We start from the raw sequence: 20020 nt of genomic DNA on the forward strand, positions 1-20020 counted from the left end.
ACACATTTGATAAATAATCAACAATTGTCAATATAATTTATTATCATTTTTTTTATGTTATCAACCGTTGGATTCAGCCGTTATTTCTCGCGCTGCACGATAAATGAAACCAAGTCCAACCATTTTAATTTCACAACAAATAAAATTTATTCAATTATATATTACAAATATGTACAAGTCATGTAACAAGTAAATATTAAAATAGACATTTTTTAGAACTATTGTTCAAAAAGGCATTATGTTGAAAAAATAGGTTTTGTTGTGATCTCACATTGAAAGTGTAAAAGTATGTGTTTTTTTCCCTCGGAAGCCACAACAGACTGTAAATGTGCGCGAGACACGATGGACAACACACGAGGAGTGAGGCCGCAGGAAGGGACAAAAAGCTGGAACACTTCAGTAAACCTCACAAAGTCCACAGTACAGCTCTTTAGGAAACAAGTACAAACAACGCAACGCATGCACAGCATTTAATTGCCAAAGTCAAAAAACACCAGCTGTGGCGTGGAGCTCCAGGTGAGGAAGGAAACCAGAAAAAAGAGAGAAAACAACGAAAGCCAACACGTGCTTAAGATCTGAAGCAAACGACAACGAGAAGAACAAGAACACCACGGACGAAGCAGAAGATAGAAAACCCAACTTTGGACATTAAACATGAGACGGGACAAGTTTACAATCAAAATATCTATTTTTTGTTTTTACAAGTTTAAATCAATAATTACATGGCTATTTACAAATGCACAATTGTTTTATGTATAAAATAAGTTACAAAATTAAGAGCACAGTCTGTACACAATGTATCAACACTCACTTTGAAAACAATTGAACTCTTTTCAGTTGTGTGACCGTGCTGCAGGAGGAGCCGGTGGTCCTCGTCCACACGTTGCTCCTCCTCCTCCTGACCTGACCCCCCCCCCCCAGCGTCTGGGCTCCTCTGGACCTCCTTCTCCTGCAGGAGGAACCGAGTCCTCGTGCCGGTTCGGACTGTGAGAGCGTTGGGAGTGAAACCATCTCTTCTCTAAATGCTCCTTGTGTTTCACCGCCACATTCTAAGTGCTTCACATTTTCTTCTTCTGTGAATGTGCTGCCTCTCGTGTCCGGGATCTGTCCGCTGCCACCGCCGTCAGAGCTCGTCCGTCCCGCCGCTCATATCGGGGTGAGGTCGAAGTCGTCGTTGACCTCCACCAGCGGGATGTAGAACTCTGGGATCTCGAAGATGCTGGTGGACTTGTATGTGGCCAGGTCGAGCTCCTGCAGTTTGAGCTGCCACTCCAGGCGCTGCACGGCGTTCAGAGCGGCCGCCTCGTGCTGCTGCCGCATCAGGAGGCACGTCTGAGGGGGGGGGGGAGGGGGGGGGAGATACTTTAATTATTTTATACAACCAAGTGTTCTTATTTAGTTCAACAATGTCTTTTTTCAAGGTAGAGAGAAGACCACAAAGACAAACATGTAAAAAATCGGCAAAATTGTATTTATTTATTCCACGCATGGCAGCCATTTTAAAACAAAAACATGTACACTTATTCCAGGTTATTTTATAGCACATGGTGGAATGGACAAAAAAATACAATCTTATTTGACCCGCCCCTTCTTAAAATAAATTACAAAAAAATAAAAGCAATACTCTTTCAGTCACAGTCGCTTACAAATACTGAAACATAAAACCAGAACACAATCTAAAGTCAACTTCATACCGTCTAATTACGCTTTCTTTATACATTTCTTAAACATAACAATGTTCTTACAGCCCTTTCAATCATTCGGCAAAGAATTCCACTTCTTCACGCCAAGAGACACACATCTGTTTTATCTGCTTTCAAACTGATGCTTAACATTTGATTTCCTCCTATGAAATGAATTGCAGTAACAAAGCAGTTTCCAGGCTTGTAGACTTTTATACATTTGATTATAAACACGGTATATTTTGAATGGTTAACAATTAATGAATATACTCCACTGCGTAATAGATTACTATTGGTTAGATTTAATCTCTGCCTCTTCTTTGAGTAAGGATAGTTAGAAAACAAGGGAATTTTAAGCCAAATATGCTCTAACTTTGGAACCGATCATCTACTGTAGCCTCGTATTTATCGCTTTCATTTTTAAATGTATATTTACAAAAACAAACGAGGATCACAGATCATGTTCCCCATCACTCACATGGAAAGGGATCCATTTATGGTTGGTATAAACAGGAGGAATGTTTACAGCCTGCCAAAAAAGCAAATACCTAAAACTTGGATGGACAAAGTAAGAGATATGTGCCGGAGGGTTTCCATGAGGAACACGGGAGAGAACGTTCCCAGAAATTGAGAAAATGGATAACCAAAACAATTAAAAGACACGTTTGGTTTAAACTTAAAAGAGAAGACATGAGAACACGGTTAGAATCCCAGAGATCTTACCTTTAGTTTGTCGAACTTGTCGTCAACATCCTGTAACCAAGACATGAACTGCCTGGCGTTAAATCGGTCTCTCACTGACGTTTTGCCATCCTCGCTCTGTGGAACAAACACACAACAACCCATTAAACACACAACAACAACCCATCAAACACACAACAACAACAACCCATCAAACACACAACAACAACCCATCAAACACACAACAACAATCCATCAAACACACAACAACAATCCATCAAACACACAACAACAATCCATCAAACACACAACAACAACAACCCATCAAACACACAACAACAACAACCCATCAAACACACAACAACAACAACCCATCAAACACACAACAACAACAACCCATCAAACACACAACAACAATCCATCAAACACACAACAACAATCCATCAAACACACAACAACAATCCATCAAACAAACAACAACCCATCAAACACACAACAACAACAACAACCCATCAAACACACAACAACAACAACCCATCAAACACACAACAACAACCCATCAAACACACAACAACAATCCATCAAACACACAACAACAATCCATCAAACACACAACAACAATCCATCAAACACACAACAACCCATCAAACACACAACAACAACAACAACCCATCAAACACACAACAACAACAACCCATCAAACACACAACAACAATCCATCAAACACAACAACAATCCATCAAACACACAACAACAATCCATCAAACACACAACAACAACAACCCATCAAACACACAACAACAACAACCCATCAAACACACAACAACAACAACCCATCAAACACACAACAACCCATCAAATACACAACAACAATCCATCAAACACACAACAACAATCCATCAAACACACAACAACAATCCATCAAACACACAACAACAATCCATCAAACACACAACAACAACAACCCATCAAACACACAACAACAACAACCCATCAAACACACAACAACCCATCAAACACACAACGACCCATCAAACACACAACGACCCATCAAATACACAACAACAATCCATCAAACACACAACAACAATCCATCAAACACACAACAACAATCCATCAAACACACAACAACAACAACCCATCAAACACACAACAACAACAACAACCCATCAAACACACAACAATCCATCAAACACACAACAACAATCCATCAAACACACAACAACAACAACCCATCAAACACACAACAACAACCCATCAAACACACAACAACAACAACCCATCAAACACACAACAACAACAACAAAAACAACCCATCAAACACACAACCGCCCATCAAATACACAACAACAACCCATCAAACACACAACAACAACCCATCAAACACACAACAACAACAACAACAACAACCCATCAAACACACAACAACAACAACCCATCAAACACACAACAACAACAACCCATCAAACACACAACAACAACAAAAACAACCCATCAAACACACAACAACAACCCATCAAACACACAACAACAACCCATCAAACACACAACAACAACCCATCAAACACACAACAACAACAACCCATCAAACACACAACAACAACCCATCAAACACACAACAACAACCCATCAAACACACAACAACCCATCAAACACACAACAATCCATCAAACACACAACAACAACAACCCATCAAACCCACAACAACCCATCAAACACACAACAACAACCCATCAAACACACAACAACAACAACAACAACAACCCATCAAACCCACAACAACCCATCAAACACACAAAAACAACCCATCAAACACACAACAACAACAACCCATAAAACACACAACAACCCATCAAACACACAACAACAACAACCCATCAAACACACAACAACAACAACCCATCAAACACACAACAACAACAACCCATCAAACACACAACAACCCATCAAACACACAACGACCCATCAAACACACAACAACCCATCAAACACACAACAACAACCCATCAAACACACAACAACAACAACCCATCAAACACACAACAACAACCCATCAAACACAAAACAACAACCCATCAAACACAAAACAACAACAACCCATCAAACACACAACAACCCATCAAACACACAACAACAACCCATCAAACACAAAACAACAACAACCCATCAAACACACAACGACCCATCAAACACACAACAACCCATCAAACACAAAACAACAACAACCCATCAAACACAAAACAACAACAACCCATCAAACACACAACGACCCATCAAACACACAACAACCCATCAAACACACAACGACCCATCAAACACACAACAACCCATCAAACACAAAACAACAACAACCCATCAAACACAAAACAACAACAACCCATCAAACACACAACAACCCATCAAACACAAAACAACAACAACCCATCAAACACACAACGACCCATCAAACACACAACGACCCATCAAACACACAACAACAACCCATCAAACACACAACAACAACCCATCAAACACACAACAACAACCCATCAAACACACAACGACAACAACCCATCAAACACACAACGACCCATCAAACACACAACGACCCATCAAACACACAACGACCCATCAAACACACAACAACCCATCAAACACACAACAACAACCCATCAAACACACAACAATCCATCAAACACACAACAACAACAACCCATCAAACCCACAACAACCCATCAAACACACAACAACAACCCATCAAACACACAACAACAACAACAACAACAACCCATCAAACCCACAACAACCCATCAAACACACAAAAACAACCCATCAAACACACAACAACAACAACCCATAAAACACACAACAACCCATCAAACACACACAACAACAACCCATCAAACACACAACAACAACAACAACCCATCAAACACACAACAACAACCCATCAAACACACAACGACCCATCAAACACACAACAACCCATCAAACACACAACAACAACCCATCAAACACACAACAACAACAACCCATCAAACACAAAACAACAACCCATCAAACACAAAACAACAACAACCCATCAAACACACAACAACCCATCAAACACACAACAACAACCCATCAAACACAAAACAACAACAACCCATCAAACACACAACGACCCATCAAACACACAACAACCCATCAAACACAAAACAACAACAACCCATCAAACACAAAACAACAACAACCCATCAAACACACAACAACCCATCAAACACACAACGACCCATCAAACACACAACAACCCATCAAACACAAAACAACAACAACCCATCAAACACAAAACAACAACAACCCATCAAACACACAACAACCCATCAAACACAAAACAACAACAACCCATCAAACACACAACGACCCATCAAACACACAACAACAACCCATCAAACACACAACAACAACCCATCAAACACACAACAACAACCCATCAAACACACAACGACAACAACCCATCAAACACACAACGACCCATCAAACACACAACGACCCATCAAACACACAACGACCCATCAAACACACAACGACCCATCAAACACACAACAACAACCCATCAAACACACAACAACAACCCATCAAACACAACAACAACAACCCATCAAACACACAACAACAACCCATCAAACACAAAACAACAACAACCCATCAAACACACAACGACCCATCAAACACACAACGACCCATCAAACACACAACGACCCATCAAACACACAACAACAACCCATCAAACACACAACAACAACCCATCAAACACACAACGACAACAACAACCCATCAAACACACAACGACTCATCAAACACACAACGACCGATCAAACATACAACAACAACCACCCATCAAACACACAGCAACCCATCAAACACACAACAACCCATCAAACACACAACAACAACAACCACCCATCAAACACACAACGACCCATCAAACACACAACGACCCATCAAACACACAACAACCCATCAAACACACAACGACCCATCAAACACACAGCAATTAACCACTGTGACGAACTGAATGAAACATAAGTCTCATTAAGAACCTCAAAGGTCACGTACCTGGACTTCTTGAGGCATGTTGTACACTTCAGCGTCCAATAAAACGGTACAGGCACTGAAAGGCAGCGTCTGATTGGCTAGTGTTCTCGCTGCCCGGTAATGGACTCGTAGGACTTCCTGCTCATTAGAAACAATCAGCTTTTCCTGAAGGGGAGGAAGACAAATTCATCTGATTAATAAAATGCAATAGTATGTGGTATGGGTGGCAAGTATCTTTAATGCTCTGACATCCTTGTAAAGTCAACACACTGAGAACCACACCATTTCAAAATGTCAAGAGGCTTTCCAAAAACAGGTATTTCTTTAAGAGTATTTTCCATTTCAGCTTCTACAAGCAGCACTAAAAACGTCTTGGAGGTACTCCACACAACCAAAACAAAACCCGTTGAGTAAAAGTACACACCCTTTCAATGCTGTGCTGCAGTCGGAGCTTCATGCGGAAGACCTCCTGCTGTTTGAACATCTCCTTCAGCTGCTCAGGTAATGATGGAGGTGGAGTAATCTGTTCAAACACACAAGAGAGAGAGAGTTTAAAACGTTATCGCTGCAATGACACGCCTGATGACTCACCATGCAGATGTCAGCAAGAAGAATATATTTAACATGTTGGTTCAGTTTCCTTTACTTATTTTGTGCGATGATATATAAGCAGCACCCAAGAGGTAAGATATTAAAAAGGACCTTTAAGTGCATGCTGAGATTTGGAGCTGGACGATATGATCTATAATTACCACCACAAAGTTTATCTTTTAAATACAACATTATTTTATGTCGATATAATTTGTCCTGTGTAAAATGCCCTACTTTTTTTTTTTGCATCACATTGTGTCAAACTCATTCCTTTTTAAGTCAAGTTTTAGTTGAATAAAAGTCTTTAGTATAATCAAAAGATTTGTTTTGCCTTTATTTAAATCAGATTATATTGCTCACTGTTTGCTGCCACTGTAATACAGATATAGCAAGAAGCAAGGAATATGTCACAGCTGCACTGTTATTAGTTTGAGTCTCATTTATCGTAAATGAGACAGGTAAAGTTCTTCATTGGTCTTTTTCCGCAAACAGTACTGCATGTGATATAGTCACAGTACGTTGGTGTTGCTGCGTCAGTGTCTTGTGTTAGTCATGGAGAAAAAAAGGTTGTTGACGAACATATTTAGTCACCGTTTTTGTTAAGAAATGTCTTCAACATGTGCAGGACGTGGTTATTTATAATTAATGCCATCAGAAGAACACTTCTTAAGCAAATTCAAATCAGTTTTACCCACTGCTGCTGTTATTTGTGTTTATGTATTTTTCCATTACTCTATTGTCCTAGACTTCCAGTTACTGTCTCTTTTGTTTTGTACTCCAGAGATATCGTTTCACATATTGTTCAGGTCTGTTTGGGACTGGGGAAGGGGTACAAGTGTAAATGTTTGTTGTTGTCTTAAAAAAAAAAATCTAAAAAAGATATTTCTGAAAAAAAATAAAATCAGTTTTAGCAATATCTGAAAAGAAATGAACTCACTGTTGGTATGCAGATCTTGCTGAGCGGGTTCCCATCTAAGAGGTAGGATCCGTTGAAGGTCACATATTCATCGTAGTACTGCGGGGGCTGCGGGATGACGCTGCACAGCACCTTGCGCTTCTCCTCGATCTTCCTGCGGATGTGCAGGAACTCGTAGTACGGGTTGGCCCTCTCCGTCTGGTACGGCTGAATCTCCTCCAGCTTCACCGAGTCCACGATGGCCGCCAGAGACTGCTGGCCTTGCTCCTTGTCCTGCTGCTGAGTGGTGGAGCACGACTGCGAGCACGACGCTTTGGGCATCTTTCTCTTGCGTGGATGGGGATGGTGGATGTCCATTTCATCTTCTGCAGAGCGACTCTTGAATTTAGCGCCAGAGGAATCAGAGTCTCGGTCTCCAGACTGTGGAGAGGAGCTCCCCGAGGCGCTACAGGTGCTACTGCTACTACTACTACTGCTGCTGCTGCTACTGCTGCTACTACTACTACTGCTGCTGCTATCATTTCTCGTTACCGATTGGACGATGCTCTGCTCTTCACCAGCTGAAGATGACTCTGGTTTCTCATCGGGAGGCGTCACCTCCATCGGCTCGGAGCTGGCCTCTGCTGTAGCCTCGGAGGATCCCTCTGTAGCGAAAGCACCCTCTCCTGAATAACTCTCCGTTGAAACAGCAGTGTAACTGTTCTCCGAGCTCTGCGGGACGTCAGTCGTCTCCTCAGCTTTGTGCTCAGGGCTCGCACTATAGGACGCCGTAGCAGCTATATAGTCCTTTCTCTCCTCCTGAGCATTTGGACTTGCAGCGTCGCCTTCAGGTCTTGAGTTCGGGCAGTCTTGGTCATACACATCCATATCCTCTGAAGAACACTTGGACTCGCTGCTTGGTTGGGTAAAGCCAGGCAAGGACTCTCCTGCAGAGAAGCTGGGAATGTGCGAACTCGTGGAGGGAACAGGACTTCCTCTGCTGTCTACCTCCATACTCTCCTCCTCTTCCGCACCGTCAGCACTCTCTACAGGTTCGTCTTTAAGCTCAGACACGTGTGTGGTGTCTGGTTCTGTCAGCTGCTCAGTCTCGTCCCCAGAGACCGTGTCGTCCTGCTGGAGGGGCTTTGAGTTTGTGTCTATTGCTTCAGCAGGTAGACAAGCTGTAGGCGTGGCTGGTCTATCTGAATCCTTAATGTCTGCTTGTTGAGTCTCTGTCGGACATGGTAGGTCCTTCACAACAGGAGCTGCGGAGCAAGGAAGAGTTATTTCTTTTTCTGTTGAGCCTGTTTGAGAGGTACTACTCTCTGGAAGTGTCTGGCTTTGACTCGGAGGATCTGCGTTTGATATTAGTGCTGTTAAACCAACAGGAGCTATGGCTTCTCTCTCTGTGGCTGAGTCAGCAACTGCATTCAAACATTGTTGTTGACTCTCCTCCGTTTCTGCCGAGGTCTCTCTTGTTTCCGGCTCCTCAGTAGTTTGGCTCGGTTTAGGCAGACTTTCAGCAGCTTTACCTTCCGTTGAGGAGTTGGCCTCCTCGTCCAGGATAGCCCTGAGGTACGGAGACTCATGTCTGCCGGGAAGTAGTGTCCGATTACTTTGCGGGACGTCAGGAAGACAATCTTTATCGTGAACAGACGGCGAACTGGTGGCTTGGATGACGAGGGAAGACTGGAGGAACGCCGGCTGGGAGTCTGAGGCTTCCAGGTTCACGTCGGAGTCGTATTCAACATGTCTGGGCGTTAAAGTCGTCGCCTGACACGAATCCTCCGAGCTAGCAACAGATATCAAGGAGACAGACCTGGACATGATATCGCAGCGATCGCTCTCCGGTCGAGGTGATCTGGTGAGACAGTTCTCCACCGCCGACATGACCTTTGCGCTGATGGAGGGCAGAGTCTTCCCATCGAGCGACATTGTTCTGGGGCTGGTGCCATCCTTCAAGGGTTTATCTCTGTTGTGGATATCGGACGCTTCAGAGCTTTTTGAGCGCATGAGCTCCTTACTCAGGCATGGCTCGGCCTTTGTTCTGTCTTTGGGTTTGGACTTCCCAGGATCTGCCAGAGGACGCTGCTTAAGCCTTTCCCGCTCTTTCTGTTTGATTTTCTCCAGGTGTTTGCGATGCCACTGCTCGATCTCCTGGTCCTTAAGGCTGAGCATTCGCTCAAAGCTGGTCTGCATCAGGTCATCGTTCACAAGCCTTTTCTCTTTGGGCTTGGCGTCGCGTGTTGCCGGCGAGGCTTTTGATTTGGCCTTATCTGCATCCGTGTCATTGGCTTTGGCCTTGTTTATTTTGGCCTGCTGGGAGCGGTCTTTGTGCCGCTCCTTATCCTTGTGTTTATCCGAGTCTCTGTCCCGGTCTCTGCGGTCGCGATCTTTTTCTGGTATTCTCACAACTTCCTCCTTTGACTTACTAGATAAGGACTTGCTGCTCTCCGACAGATAGCTCTTTTTCTCTTCTAGAAGCAATTTCAGATTGGAATTTGAGGAAATAGTCCCTTCTTTTATTTTATCCCTCTTTTTTCTTTCACAGTCCTTCTCTTTTGTACGATCAGATTTGCTGAGATCTGTGTTCTTCTCAAGAGCTTTTCCTTTCTTCTCAGAGAGGGTGCGCTCCCCAACACTATACTCTCTGTCCTGCCTCTCCCTGTCGGACCGCTTGTCAAACTTATCTTTGTTTTTCCGGCTGTCCTCGTGCTTTTTAGTTGCAGATAAAGATTTCACTTTCTCATTGTCTTTGCAGTTTTTATCTCCAGGCGAGTTGGAAGCGATGGTCGCCGTTCTTTCTTTGTCCTTCCAGCGGTCCACGGAGTTTTGCGGCTGCTCAGTTTTGTCACAGTGCTCCGCTTTGACCCTTTTTTCCTTGTCAGGGAATCTTTTCTCCATTTTCTCTGAATCCTTCTCTTTCCCTGGGAGCCTCTTGTCAGTTTTCTCGCGTGAGCCTTTTTCAGAGAGCTCCAGCTGTTCTTGATCAGCTGTGATCCCACTTATGGGTTTCTCGTCTGTCTCTTCTGTCTCCTCAGGAATCCGCCCCGAGCCGTGGCAGTCCACTCTCTCGTCACGCTCACTCGGCTTTGAGTCCTTTACCTTCTCCTCTTTAACAGCCGCCGCCTCCTTCCGCTCTTTTTTCACGGCCTTGTCTTTTTCCCGCTCCTCTCTCGGCCTCTTTTCCTTGCTGATCGAGTGCTTCTCCTTCGTGTTCCTCTCCTCTTTGACAGGAGGGAACTCCGAGGTCCTCTGAAGGGAACTGTTCTCGTCACCTTCCTTTTTCACTGGCAGATGTTCATCCGTCTCGTCGGTTTTGAAAAAGTTCTCTTTCCAGAACTCTCTGTCAAACTCCAGATTCCTGTGGCCGTCTTTCCGGGCTTCCTTCTGCCTGTGGCGGCTGCGCTCTGCCTCGTACTCCCTCCTGTGTTTGTCTTTCTCTTTGTGTTTAAGTTTATGCTTCTTCACCACTTTGCCGTCCAGGTCCGTCTTCCGTAAGGCACCTTCAGAGCCGTCTACGCTGTTTCCTATGCTGCCGGCGTCTTTGCAAGGACTCGATCGACCGTCGTCCCCGTCTCCGCTCGAGTCCTTCTGTTGATGTTTGCTTTTCTCCTTGTGCTTGCACCCCTTGGTGCTGGAGCCCTCGGTGCAGTAGTCTGCCTCTGGGTAGTGGTTGTATTTGACACCGTCCACCGGACAAGAGCTGTCGCTGATGGAAATGCACATCTTAGTATTTTCCTGTTTGAGCGGCGTTTGTTTATCCGCCAGGCTGTGGTTCAGTTTTGGTGACTTTATGGACGACAAATGGAAGAGGTGGACGGATGAGTCGTCTTTCGGACTGAAAGACATCTTGAAGGAGTCTTCCTCCCGACCTTTTTCTGTGCTCTCTGACACAGTCGCAAGAGAGAGTACCAACGTTTTGCTGTTCTCCTTCCCATCCTCTTGGTTTTCCTTGTTTTTAATCTGGCTCTTGCTCTTTTTCTTGACTTTGCCTTTGTCCTTTTGCTCAGACATGTCCTTTTTAGACTTTGTCTCGGTCCTGAGGCTCTCGGAGCTCTGAGAGCAGGTGGGGGAATTCCTTTTCTCTGGAAGGCTTTCCATTTCGTCGCTGGACGTATCCGAGCTGCATTGGACACGGGGAGTCTTTTGCTTTTTGGACTTGGAGGATGAATCCCCTTTTCCACTCTGCTTTCCTGCTGCCACATGATTCCTTTCCTTCTCCTCCTTCCTTTCCTTCTCTTCCTCCTCCTGCTGCCGTAGTTCCCTCCGGAGGACGTGTCTGTCGTTCAAGGCTTTACCGAGATCCTCCTCCTCTTCCTCGTCCTTGAACTCGTACTCGTCCAGACCGGGAACGGATGATGGCGCTTTTGAGACGGGTTTGCCATCCGAGTCCTTTTCGGTATCGGAGTCTTCCACGTTGTCATCCACACTCGAAGGATTGACAGACGGAGGGTCTTCAGACTCTGCAGAGAAGACGACATCTATTTTAAAATGACACAATGAAAGTCAATAGCAGTCAATATTAAATCACACAAACATAATTGAAGATTACACAATACATATATTTCTCCAAGACAATTTAAAGTATATTATTACATTTCCCTTGGTGGCAAGAAGTACTAAACGGAAAATACAATCAGAATCAGCGTTTATAGAAAAGTAAGGGTTTAAAACATACAAGGAATTAAAGTTACTCTTAGTTTAAAAGAGAAATAAACATACCGATGAAGAATGGGACTAAAACAAACTAGAATTTGCTTACTATTCGATAGACCGTTAACCATGTACATAAAAAGAAACACTCAAATGTTATCACTTCATCCTTTTAGCCAACTTGTGTGATATTCTTGAGTTATGGCCCAAAACGTGTTTCGTGAGTTCAAAACATTTTTAAACAACATTTTAATGTGTTAGTATTAAAAGTCAGTGTTTGCCCCCCAGCGCGCCGCTGCTAGGGGGCGCCAGCCAGGTACCCAAAAAAATGACTCCATCCTAGGGGAAACACTGAACGTTATACCCATATCTACGACGATGTATGTCAGAGTAAAGCCCTAAACACATTGTCGTCTAAGCCGTCTGGATCATTAACAATGAAACCACAACATGCACACACCAGGTGCTTCCCAAGTAGTAATAAAGTAGGTCTTCTACTTATTGTGTTTATCTTTGTGTGTTTGAATTATACTTTTTTGGATGAATAAATAAATAATTTATAAAATAAAAAGAAACTTTAAACGGAAGGTAGGCAAACTCCAAAGTAATCTCTTTATACCTGAAGAGCTTTCCTCCTCGTCCGACAGCGGCACCTCTCCCTTCAGAAGCTGCTCCAGCTCCTGAGAGTCGGCCACGTCCACCGGGCGCTCCCCGCGCTTATTGGCCTGGAAAGCGTTACCGCCGTTGCGTAGCAGCAGTTTCACAATCTGTATTGAATAAAGGAGTATTAAAACTCTCACAACGTACATCAAGGCTTCAGACAAACGTAAAAAAACAGAGATGGTTTCAAGTTAAAATAGCAGCAATCGTAAGATTTTAAATTGGATTGGAAACAACTCTCGTTTATAGCAATTCATTTACAACTAATTTCTAATACAGCATGACCCTCATTGTTTTAAAAACCTAATATAGATCATTAGATGCAGCAAATCTTTCTAATAGTATACACTTTATAAATTAGAAAGCCATACACAAGAAGACATTTTCAATTGTCTAATCATTAATTTCCTTGACTTAACTTTAGAGTATAATTGCTTTTTATGAATTTGGACTGCAGACCATTCCACATCACTCCATATCTCAAGATGAACCACAATCATTATAATAACATGACTACCGTTAACGTCTACATTATAGTTAGGATTATTCGAGTGAAGCTCTTACATCTGTGTGCCCGCTGCTGGAGGCATCGTGGAGCGGCGTGTCGTCGTCCAGCCCCTGCGTGTTCGCCTCCGCTCCCGCTGATATTAACACCTTGGCCACATCGTAGTAACCTAGATTACAGGCTTCATGAAGAGGAGTCCAGCCTGAGGAGGGAAATAAAACCGCAAATAATGAATCAACTGATAACATCAAAAAGCCATTTGAAATCTACATCAAAAAGACAGATTTTTGTTTGTTGATCAGGCAAAATGTATAGATATGGACATCAAATAAAAATGCACAGGCGATAGTGAGATGCACACGGTCTGTTTTGATTGTCTCATGAGACGTCACCTTTGACTAAGCATCTGTTATTCAGCTGTTGTCGGCTACATGTCAGTAATAGCTTCCATGCAGCTACGATGAAAGCCGTTAAATGATCACTTCCCGAGGGATCGTACCTGCAAAGTCTTTGACGTTGACGTCGGCTCCCAAGCTAATGAGCTCTTTAACTTGCTTGGCGTCTCCCCGGATGGCGGCCATGTGAAGGGGAGTCTCCCCTCGCTCGTTCCTCTTGTTGACCTTGTCCTTTTGTCGAGACGAGGCGCTGCTGGGGACTTTCTTCTGCACAGGGGTCGTTTGAGAGGGGTGGCTGGGAGTAGAGTCTGTGCACAGGCAGAGAGAGGAAAGCACTTAATTGATGCTCGAAGCAGACGCCTGTCACAGGTTGAGATAACCGCCTGAATTAATGTGCAAGTCACTGGATCAAGCAACACAAAGAAACTGGCTTCACTGAGAACAAGAAAGGCTGTGCTTATACTATGTGTTGGTGGGATTTGGTACGTTTTTATTCATTGAATAGAAAGACATTTCAGTAAAATATGTAAAGATTGATACTAATTTCCTTTTTGAATTTAAAGCAACAGCCAGCAGCTGGTGAGCTTAGCATAAAAGAGTGGAAACATCTAGCCTAACTCGAGCCAAAGAGAACAAATACAGAAATATTCCAGAATCAAATCATTTTAATAAAGCATGCTTTGTATTTTTCCACAGATGTTGCTGGTAGGTAGATTGCGACAGAGCCAGTCTAGCTGTCCATCTTTCTCTCATTTGTTTATTTAAAAAGGAAAATCTACAGTTGGCTCGATTGCTCTTCCTTGGGAGGTTACATCCACACATTGATTATGGTATAAAATACTTTCATTGAGACAGGGGTACTGAGAATAAACTGCATTATTATTAAACTAAAATCCCTTTCAGTCACTATGCTAAGCTACGCTAATCGTCTGCTGCCTCCAGCTTCACATTACATTACATTACATGTTAGAAGCTTTTATCCAAAGCGACTTACATACTCAATACTGTGGACACAGGAGCAATTTGGGGTGAAGTGTCTCAGGGACACAACGACATGCTGACTGCAGTGGGACTCAAATTCGCTATTCTCTGATTCGAAGATCAGCACACTAAGCCACACGCCTCTTTCATTTTGAATATAGACGTGAATGTTATAAATATTCACAGTCAATTCATATAAGCCGATACGTGAATGGGTTTATTTCCCACTGTTTCAAACTGTTCATTTGATTGAGCAACCGCAGTGACACAGGTTTTACTGGAACCTAAAAACCTGTGTGTACTTGTTTAGTCAGCATATATGTACTAATTGGTTTAGTCTTACAACTATTCAGAACCTATTATTAACGAGATATAAACCCAGCAAACTTTCCCAGTTACATATTACAAAGGTAACCGCACAATGTCCCTTACATAAAGCAGCAGTTTTTACAGTTGAACATTTCCTATTCTCAAATAACCTTGACATTTTAGACGGCGTGTTCTTGAAAAGCGCCCGGCGGCATGACTCATCCCCCAGTAAATGTGCTCCGAGCCTTCTTGAGGATGTGGGTAAGGTGAAAGGACAGCACACAAACCTGGACTGTTGGCAGTCATCTGCATTAGGAGAGCCATCTGTTTTCGCTCTGACAGAGGATACCCAAACAAAAGGTTGGGAGCCTGGGACTTCTTGCCCCCAGCCTCCTTTTTCACTTTCTTCTTATCTGGTATATCTTTATCTGCAAAAGAAAAACAAAGAAAGATGTTAGAGGACAGTCCGAAAGACGAGTCATTTCATCGTCACAGTGACACGTTTCCCCTCTTTCGCTTGCATCTGTTGAGAACGCGGAGAAACAGATGACAAGCATGAGGTTTGAAAAAAGGGGGAATTAAAAAAAAGAAAGCATTCTCTTAAGCCAGCCAAGTGCCGCCCCCATCGCCATCATTCGGTCGTTACTAAACACAGACATGCGTGAGCTGTAACACGGGCAGATGCAGGGCGGAAACACACACACACGTGCATGTGTGTGTGTGTCTTTACAGCAGCAGCAGCAGAGTGACGTGACTTGTCGAGGGCGAGGGGGCTGAGGATCGGGCTGCAGCGATTACCTGCGTATATCCTGCAGGGAGGCACTAATCTCTCTCCCCAGGTCTCACTCGACTGGCCTGGGTCTGAGTCATCTACAGTGCAAAGCAGAGAGGATGGGGAGGGGAGAGAGGAGGGAGGGGAGAGCAAGGGAGGGGAGGTGGAAGGGTGGGAAAGCACTGCATTAACGCTCACTCTCTCTCACACCCTACTCCTCTCACATGTACTCAAATTCAGACACTCCACGCACAGATGAGTCATGGCAACACAGGAGAGAAGATCCGACGTGGTGCGTGGAGTCGTTACTTCAAATGTTTCCTTTATCTTCCGCTCAACACAGGACCTGAGAGGGAAAGGCTGCAGGAAGGCAAAGCCACCCTCCATGCTAGATTAGCTTTAATGTTCAACATCAAATAAACTCCGTTTTTAAAAATTGAGGGTTCTCGTCTGTTAGGATGACGCAGGACTAGGGCTTTGCGATTATGGCAAAAATCATAATCACGATTATTTTTGGTCAATAATTGATATCACGATTATTAAAAACGATTATCCATTTACTTTGAAAACATCCATTTATTGAAACAAAAAATGTGAATAGTATGTTTTTAATAGTTGATTACCCTGAACTTTAAGTATAACTCAACTGAAAACCCAATAAAAAAAGTAATTTAAAAAGAAAAGTAATTTTTTTTTTTTTTACTAAAAATAATAGTCATTTTATTTTGATTACGTTGTTTTTGTAATCGTTGCAAGCCAAAATCGTAATTGTGATTAAAATAAGATTAATTGCACAGCCCTACGCAGGACCACACAATGAAACGCTCTACAGGGGAGATGAAGGGAAACCTACCGGACCTCAAACAGTCTGTAAAACACAGTACTGTAATTACAGATTACACTAACCTATTTTTAGCTCTTAATTCTGATGTAAACAGAGAGTTAAACTTCCAACTAAATGACAGACGATGAATCGTTTATTTACACAAGTAAAATAGGTAGGATTAAGACATCCAGTTAACAATGTCTCCAATGTGAGGCAGAGCCATTTAGTGAAGCATTGTATTTAAAACATTACGATGGCCACCAGGAACTCAAATGGAGCAACTACAGTTCCCATGCCAGGTCTTACTGGAGAACGCTGCTGTTGTTCACTTAACAGAGCTACCCTGCCTGTGTCGTTTTAAAAAGGGTCTCAGGGGTTTCCCAAACGAGTTGAATAGGTCATTTTTAGCACACATATTCAAACAAGAGTAAATGGTGCATTTGTTGGAGATGTGTTTAGTGGTGGGGTGATACACACTTGGTGCCCTAGAAGTGTACTGCAGCACGATGGTTTCAGTGCTATTAAGTCGACATAAACTACCTCGTGCAACAGCCTGGTTTATCGATATATTTTTAGACACAATTGAAGATTTATTGCAAAACAGAATAAATATATGAAGGGCTTTTGGCTACAGAGACATCAGGATTTGACTGAGGAATATTAGGATTATATAAAAAGGGAACTAGAAGACAATCTAGTTTTGTGTTAAAGAAGGGGTTGGGATTCCTAACTATTCTCACAACAAAGTGAACAGCTGCAACTTGAAGGCAAGTAGAAGAATTGATGCTTATCCATTCTCTTTAAATCAACTTTGTTTATTTCTCGTTACTCAACAAAACAGTCCATAAGTTCATGTCAGATTTTGACCCTGATGCGGAAGAAGTTTAAGCCCCTTGACCCCTACAGACAATCCCTAAAGACAACATGAGACGACAGGCCAGCAGGGGGCGCTGTGAGGACATGGCAGCCAGCCAGCAGCATGGCTGGTGAGAGAGGAGCAGGAGGAGCAGCTCTTACCCGTGTCCGAGTCTCGCTCCTCGGCCCGCAGCGGGCTGGCCGTGAAGGAGAGCTTGCGCTTCATGGAAGATTTGGATTTCCCTTCCTTCCCCAGCAACTCTCTCCGGTCCAGCTTCGGAGTTTTGGTGAAAGGGGACAACTTGTCTTTACTCTGTCAGAGAGGTGAGGTGGAGAATTAAACAAATTAAAATCAGGCATTTCAAAAACACAGCAAAGGTGTGGCCATGTGTGACTAAGATCTGTCTGTGTGTGTGTTTATGAGTGTGTCTGTATAAACAATAGAGTCATGACAGTAAATAAACTTAGGCAGCCACATTTGAAAAGCTGTGCTAACTAGTTCAACAATTGAAAAGGTTAAAGCTCAGCATGCAGGTTGCACTTCAGTTACGACTAAAGCTTTCTAAAACATGACGCTGACAAAGTGCGGATGATAGAACCAGTGACTCTGCAACATATTGTTTGGGTCCTGCAGGCAGCAGGTCTGCTACCATGACTCAGAGAAATCCTGTTACGAAAGCTGGGTACTCGCCAAGTGTGGAGTGAAAGATCAGGAGTGACTCGTTTTAATTTGTTTACACAGAAGGATGATTATATTCTGCTTATATTGTTCGGGGCACTGGGTTTGTTACAATGTGAGAAATTGTGCAAACAACCTGAGAAATATTAAATACTAATAGACGTATTAGATTAATGGCTGCCATTAAGGAAACGGGTGTGACACAAAGGCTGCCCTTTACACATGGTGAAAGAAGCAATTCATACATTATAGGTTATCATTTAAAAAACGGAAAGCACAGTCTGGGTTATAATTAAACAACTCAATTCACAAAACAGGAACATCAATTTGATCCCTCCCTCATGCAGCTGCCATTTTCTTTCATGGATGCAATGTCGGTTTTATTCTTCATGTTCATATAGAAGCTGGATTCTACAAGTATGGAAGCTGTGTATTAAATCTGTACGCGCAGTTCATCGTACGCCACCCAGTGATAGCACCCACTGCAGCAGGCCTCAACATTACACCAGTAATGTCTGTATTTTATCACAATGTCTTACAATTCCAGTTACGTGCACTCTGATTTGCAGAGAAGGCTCTTTTTTTCAGTACTAGTTCTTCAGTGAGCAGCACTTTGGTGCAGTAAAATACATTTCTGGCAGGAGGAAAAATGTCTGCAGCGTGGTGCTTCTTTGATCTCAGAGAAGCAAAGTGCCAGCTGTGCAAAGCTGAAGTGTCTGGCAGTGGGGAGGGTTAAGATGAGACACACTTTAAAAATAAAAGCAGACGTATATTGTCCTTCTCATTTATGAAGAAAGGGATTACTCAGTTGTGTTCATGTAACAATACGGGACGTGGGATATTGTTCGTGAATCACATCTGAAATAATAATGATAAAAGCATGTCAACATGTACATGTGAGGCCGTTTGAGCGCAGAACAGGTAAAAGGTCATCACAATAGGTAGGGGGTTAAATGCGGCCAGTACCCAGATGTGTGCATCTTAAACACAGATCTACTGTAACAGCGAGTGGGAAGTGAGGAACTTATAGACATGTCGAAAAGAAGCGTGTCATCGTGCTGTAAAATCATGGAATGAGCTTCCAGAAGATGTAGTGCAGGCGCCTTTGGTTAAATCTGTTAAAAATAAATCTGATAAATGATGTTTGACAAAGAATAATTAGAATGATACAAAAAACTGAGTTGTGATTGTTTGGTTCATCATAATTATTATTTTAAAAGTATAGTGATTGAACAACTTGTTGTAATTGAAGTCTGGTGAATGCACTGTACCCGAAGATCTTAAATAAATAAATGACGAAACCAGATCCAAAACGTATACACGGAGGGATTTCCTGACTAAACAGAGGACTCTTGCTAGGATGTCAATATGCTTTAGAACAATATGTTTACATCTGGAACAAACTACCAGAACCTGCAGGTCCGCTGCAACTCTTAAATCCAGGCTGGAGACTTTTCTTTTTCCGCTACTTTTAACT

At 42.9% G+C, this 20020-nt stretch overlaps 1 protein-coding gene across 4 annotated transcripts in view; it reads right to left on the reverse strand.

Moving 5' to 3' along the window:
* Positions 1 to 122: 122 nt before the first annotated feature.
* Positions 123 to 20020, reverse strand: part of ankrd12 (ankyrin repeat domain 12) — a 35512-nt gene continuing 15614 nt past the window's right edge. The window contains exons 3-13 of one of the 4 annotated variants that reach the window (XM_079650861.1): positions 18027 to 18177; positions 16210 to 16281; positions 15699 to 15839; positions 14226 to 14429; positions 13786 to 13928; positions 13181 to 13328; positions 7948 to 12371; positions 6844 to 6942; positions 6441 to 6584; positions 2406 to 2501; positions 123 to 1332 (exon numbers count right to left, since the gene is read on the reverse strand). In XM_079650861.1, coding sequence (XP_079506987.1) covers positions 1147 to 1332; positions 2406 to 2501; positions 6441 to 6584; positions 6844 to 6942; positions 7948 to 12371; positions 13181 to 13328; positions 13786 to 13928; positions 14226 to 14429; positions 15699 to 15839; positions 16210 to 16281; positions 18027 to 18177 — 5808 coding nt within the window. In that variant the 3' untranslated portion in view covers positions 123 to 1146. Of the gene's footprint in view, positions 1333 to 2405; positions 2502 to 6440; positions 6585 to 6843; positions 6943 to 7947; positions 12390 to 13180; positions 13329 to 13785; positions 13929 to 14225; positions 14430 to 15698; positions 15840 to 16209; positions 16282 to 18026; positions 18178 to 20020 lie in introns of all 4 variants that reach the window. The other 3 variants (XM_079650860.1, XM_079650863.1, XM_079650862.1) reach the window with 3 other exon arrangements.

This window comes from Notothenia rossii (genome assembly GCF_949606895.1).
Source record: "Notothenia rossii genome assembly, chromosome: 9".
Taxonomy (NCBI): domain Eukaryota; kingdom Metazoa; phylum Chordata; class Actinopteri; order Perciformes; family Nototheniidae; genus Notothenia; species Notothenia rossii.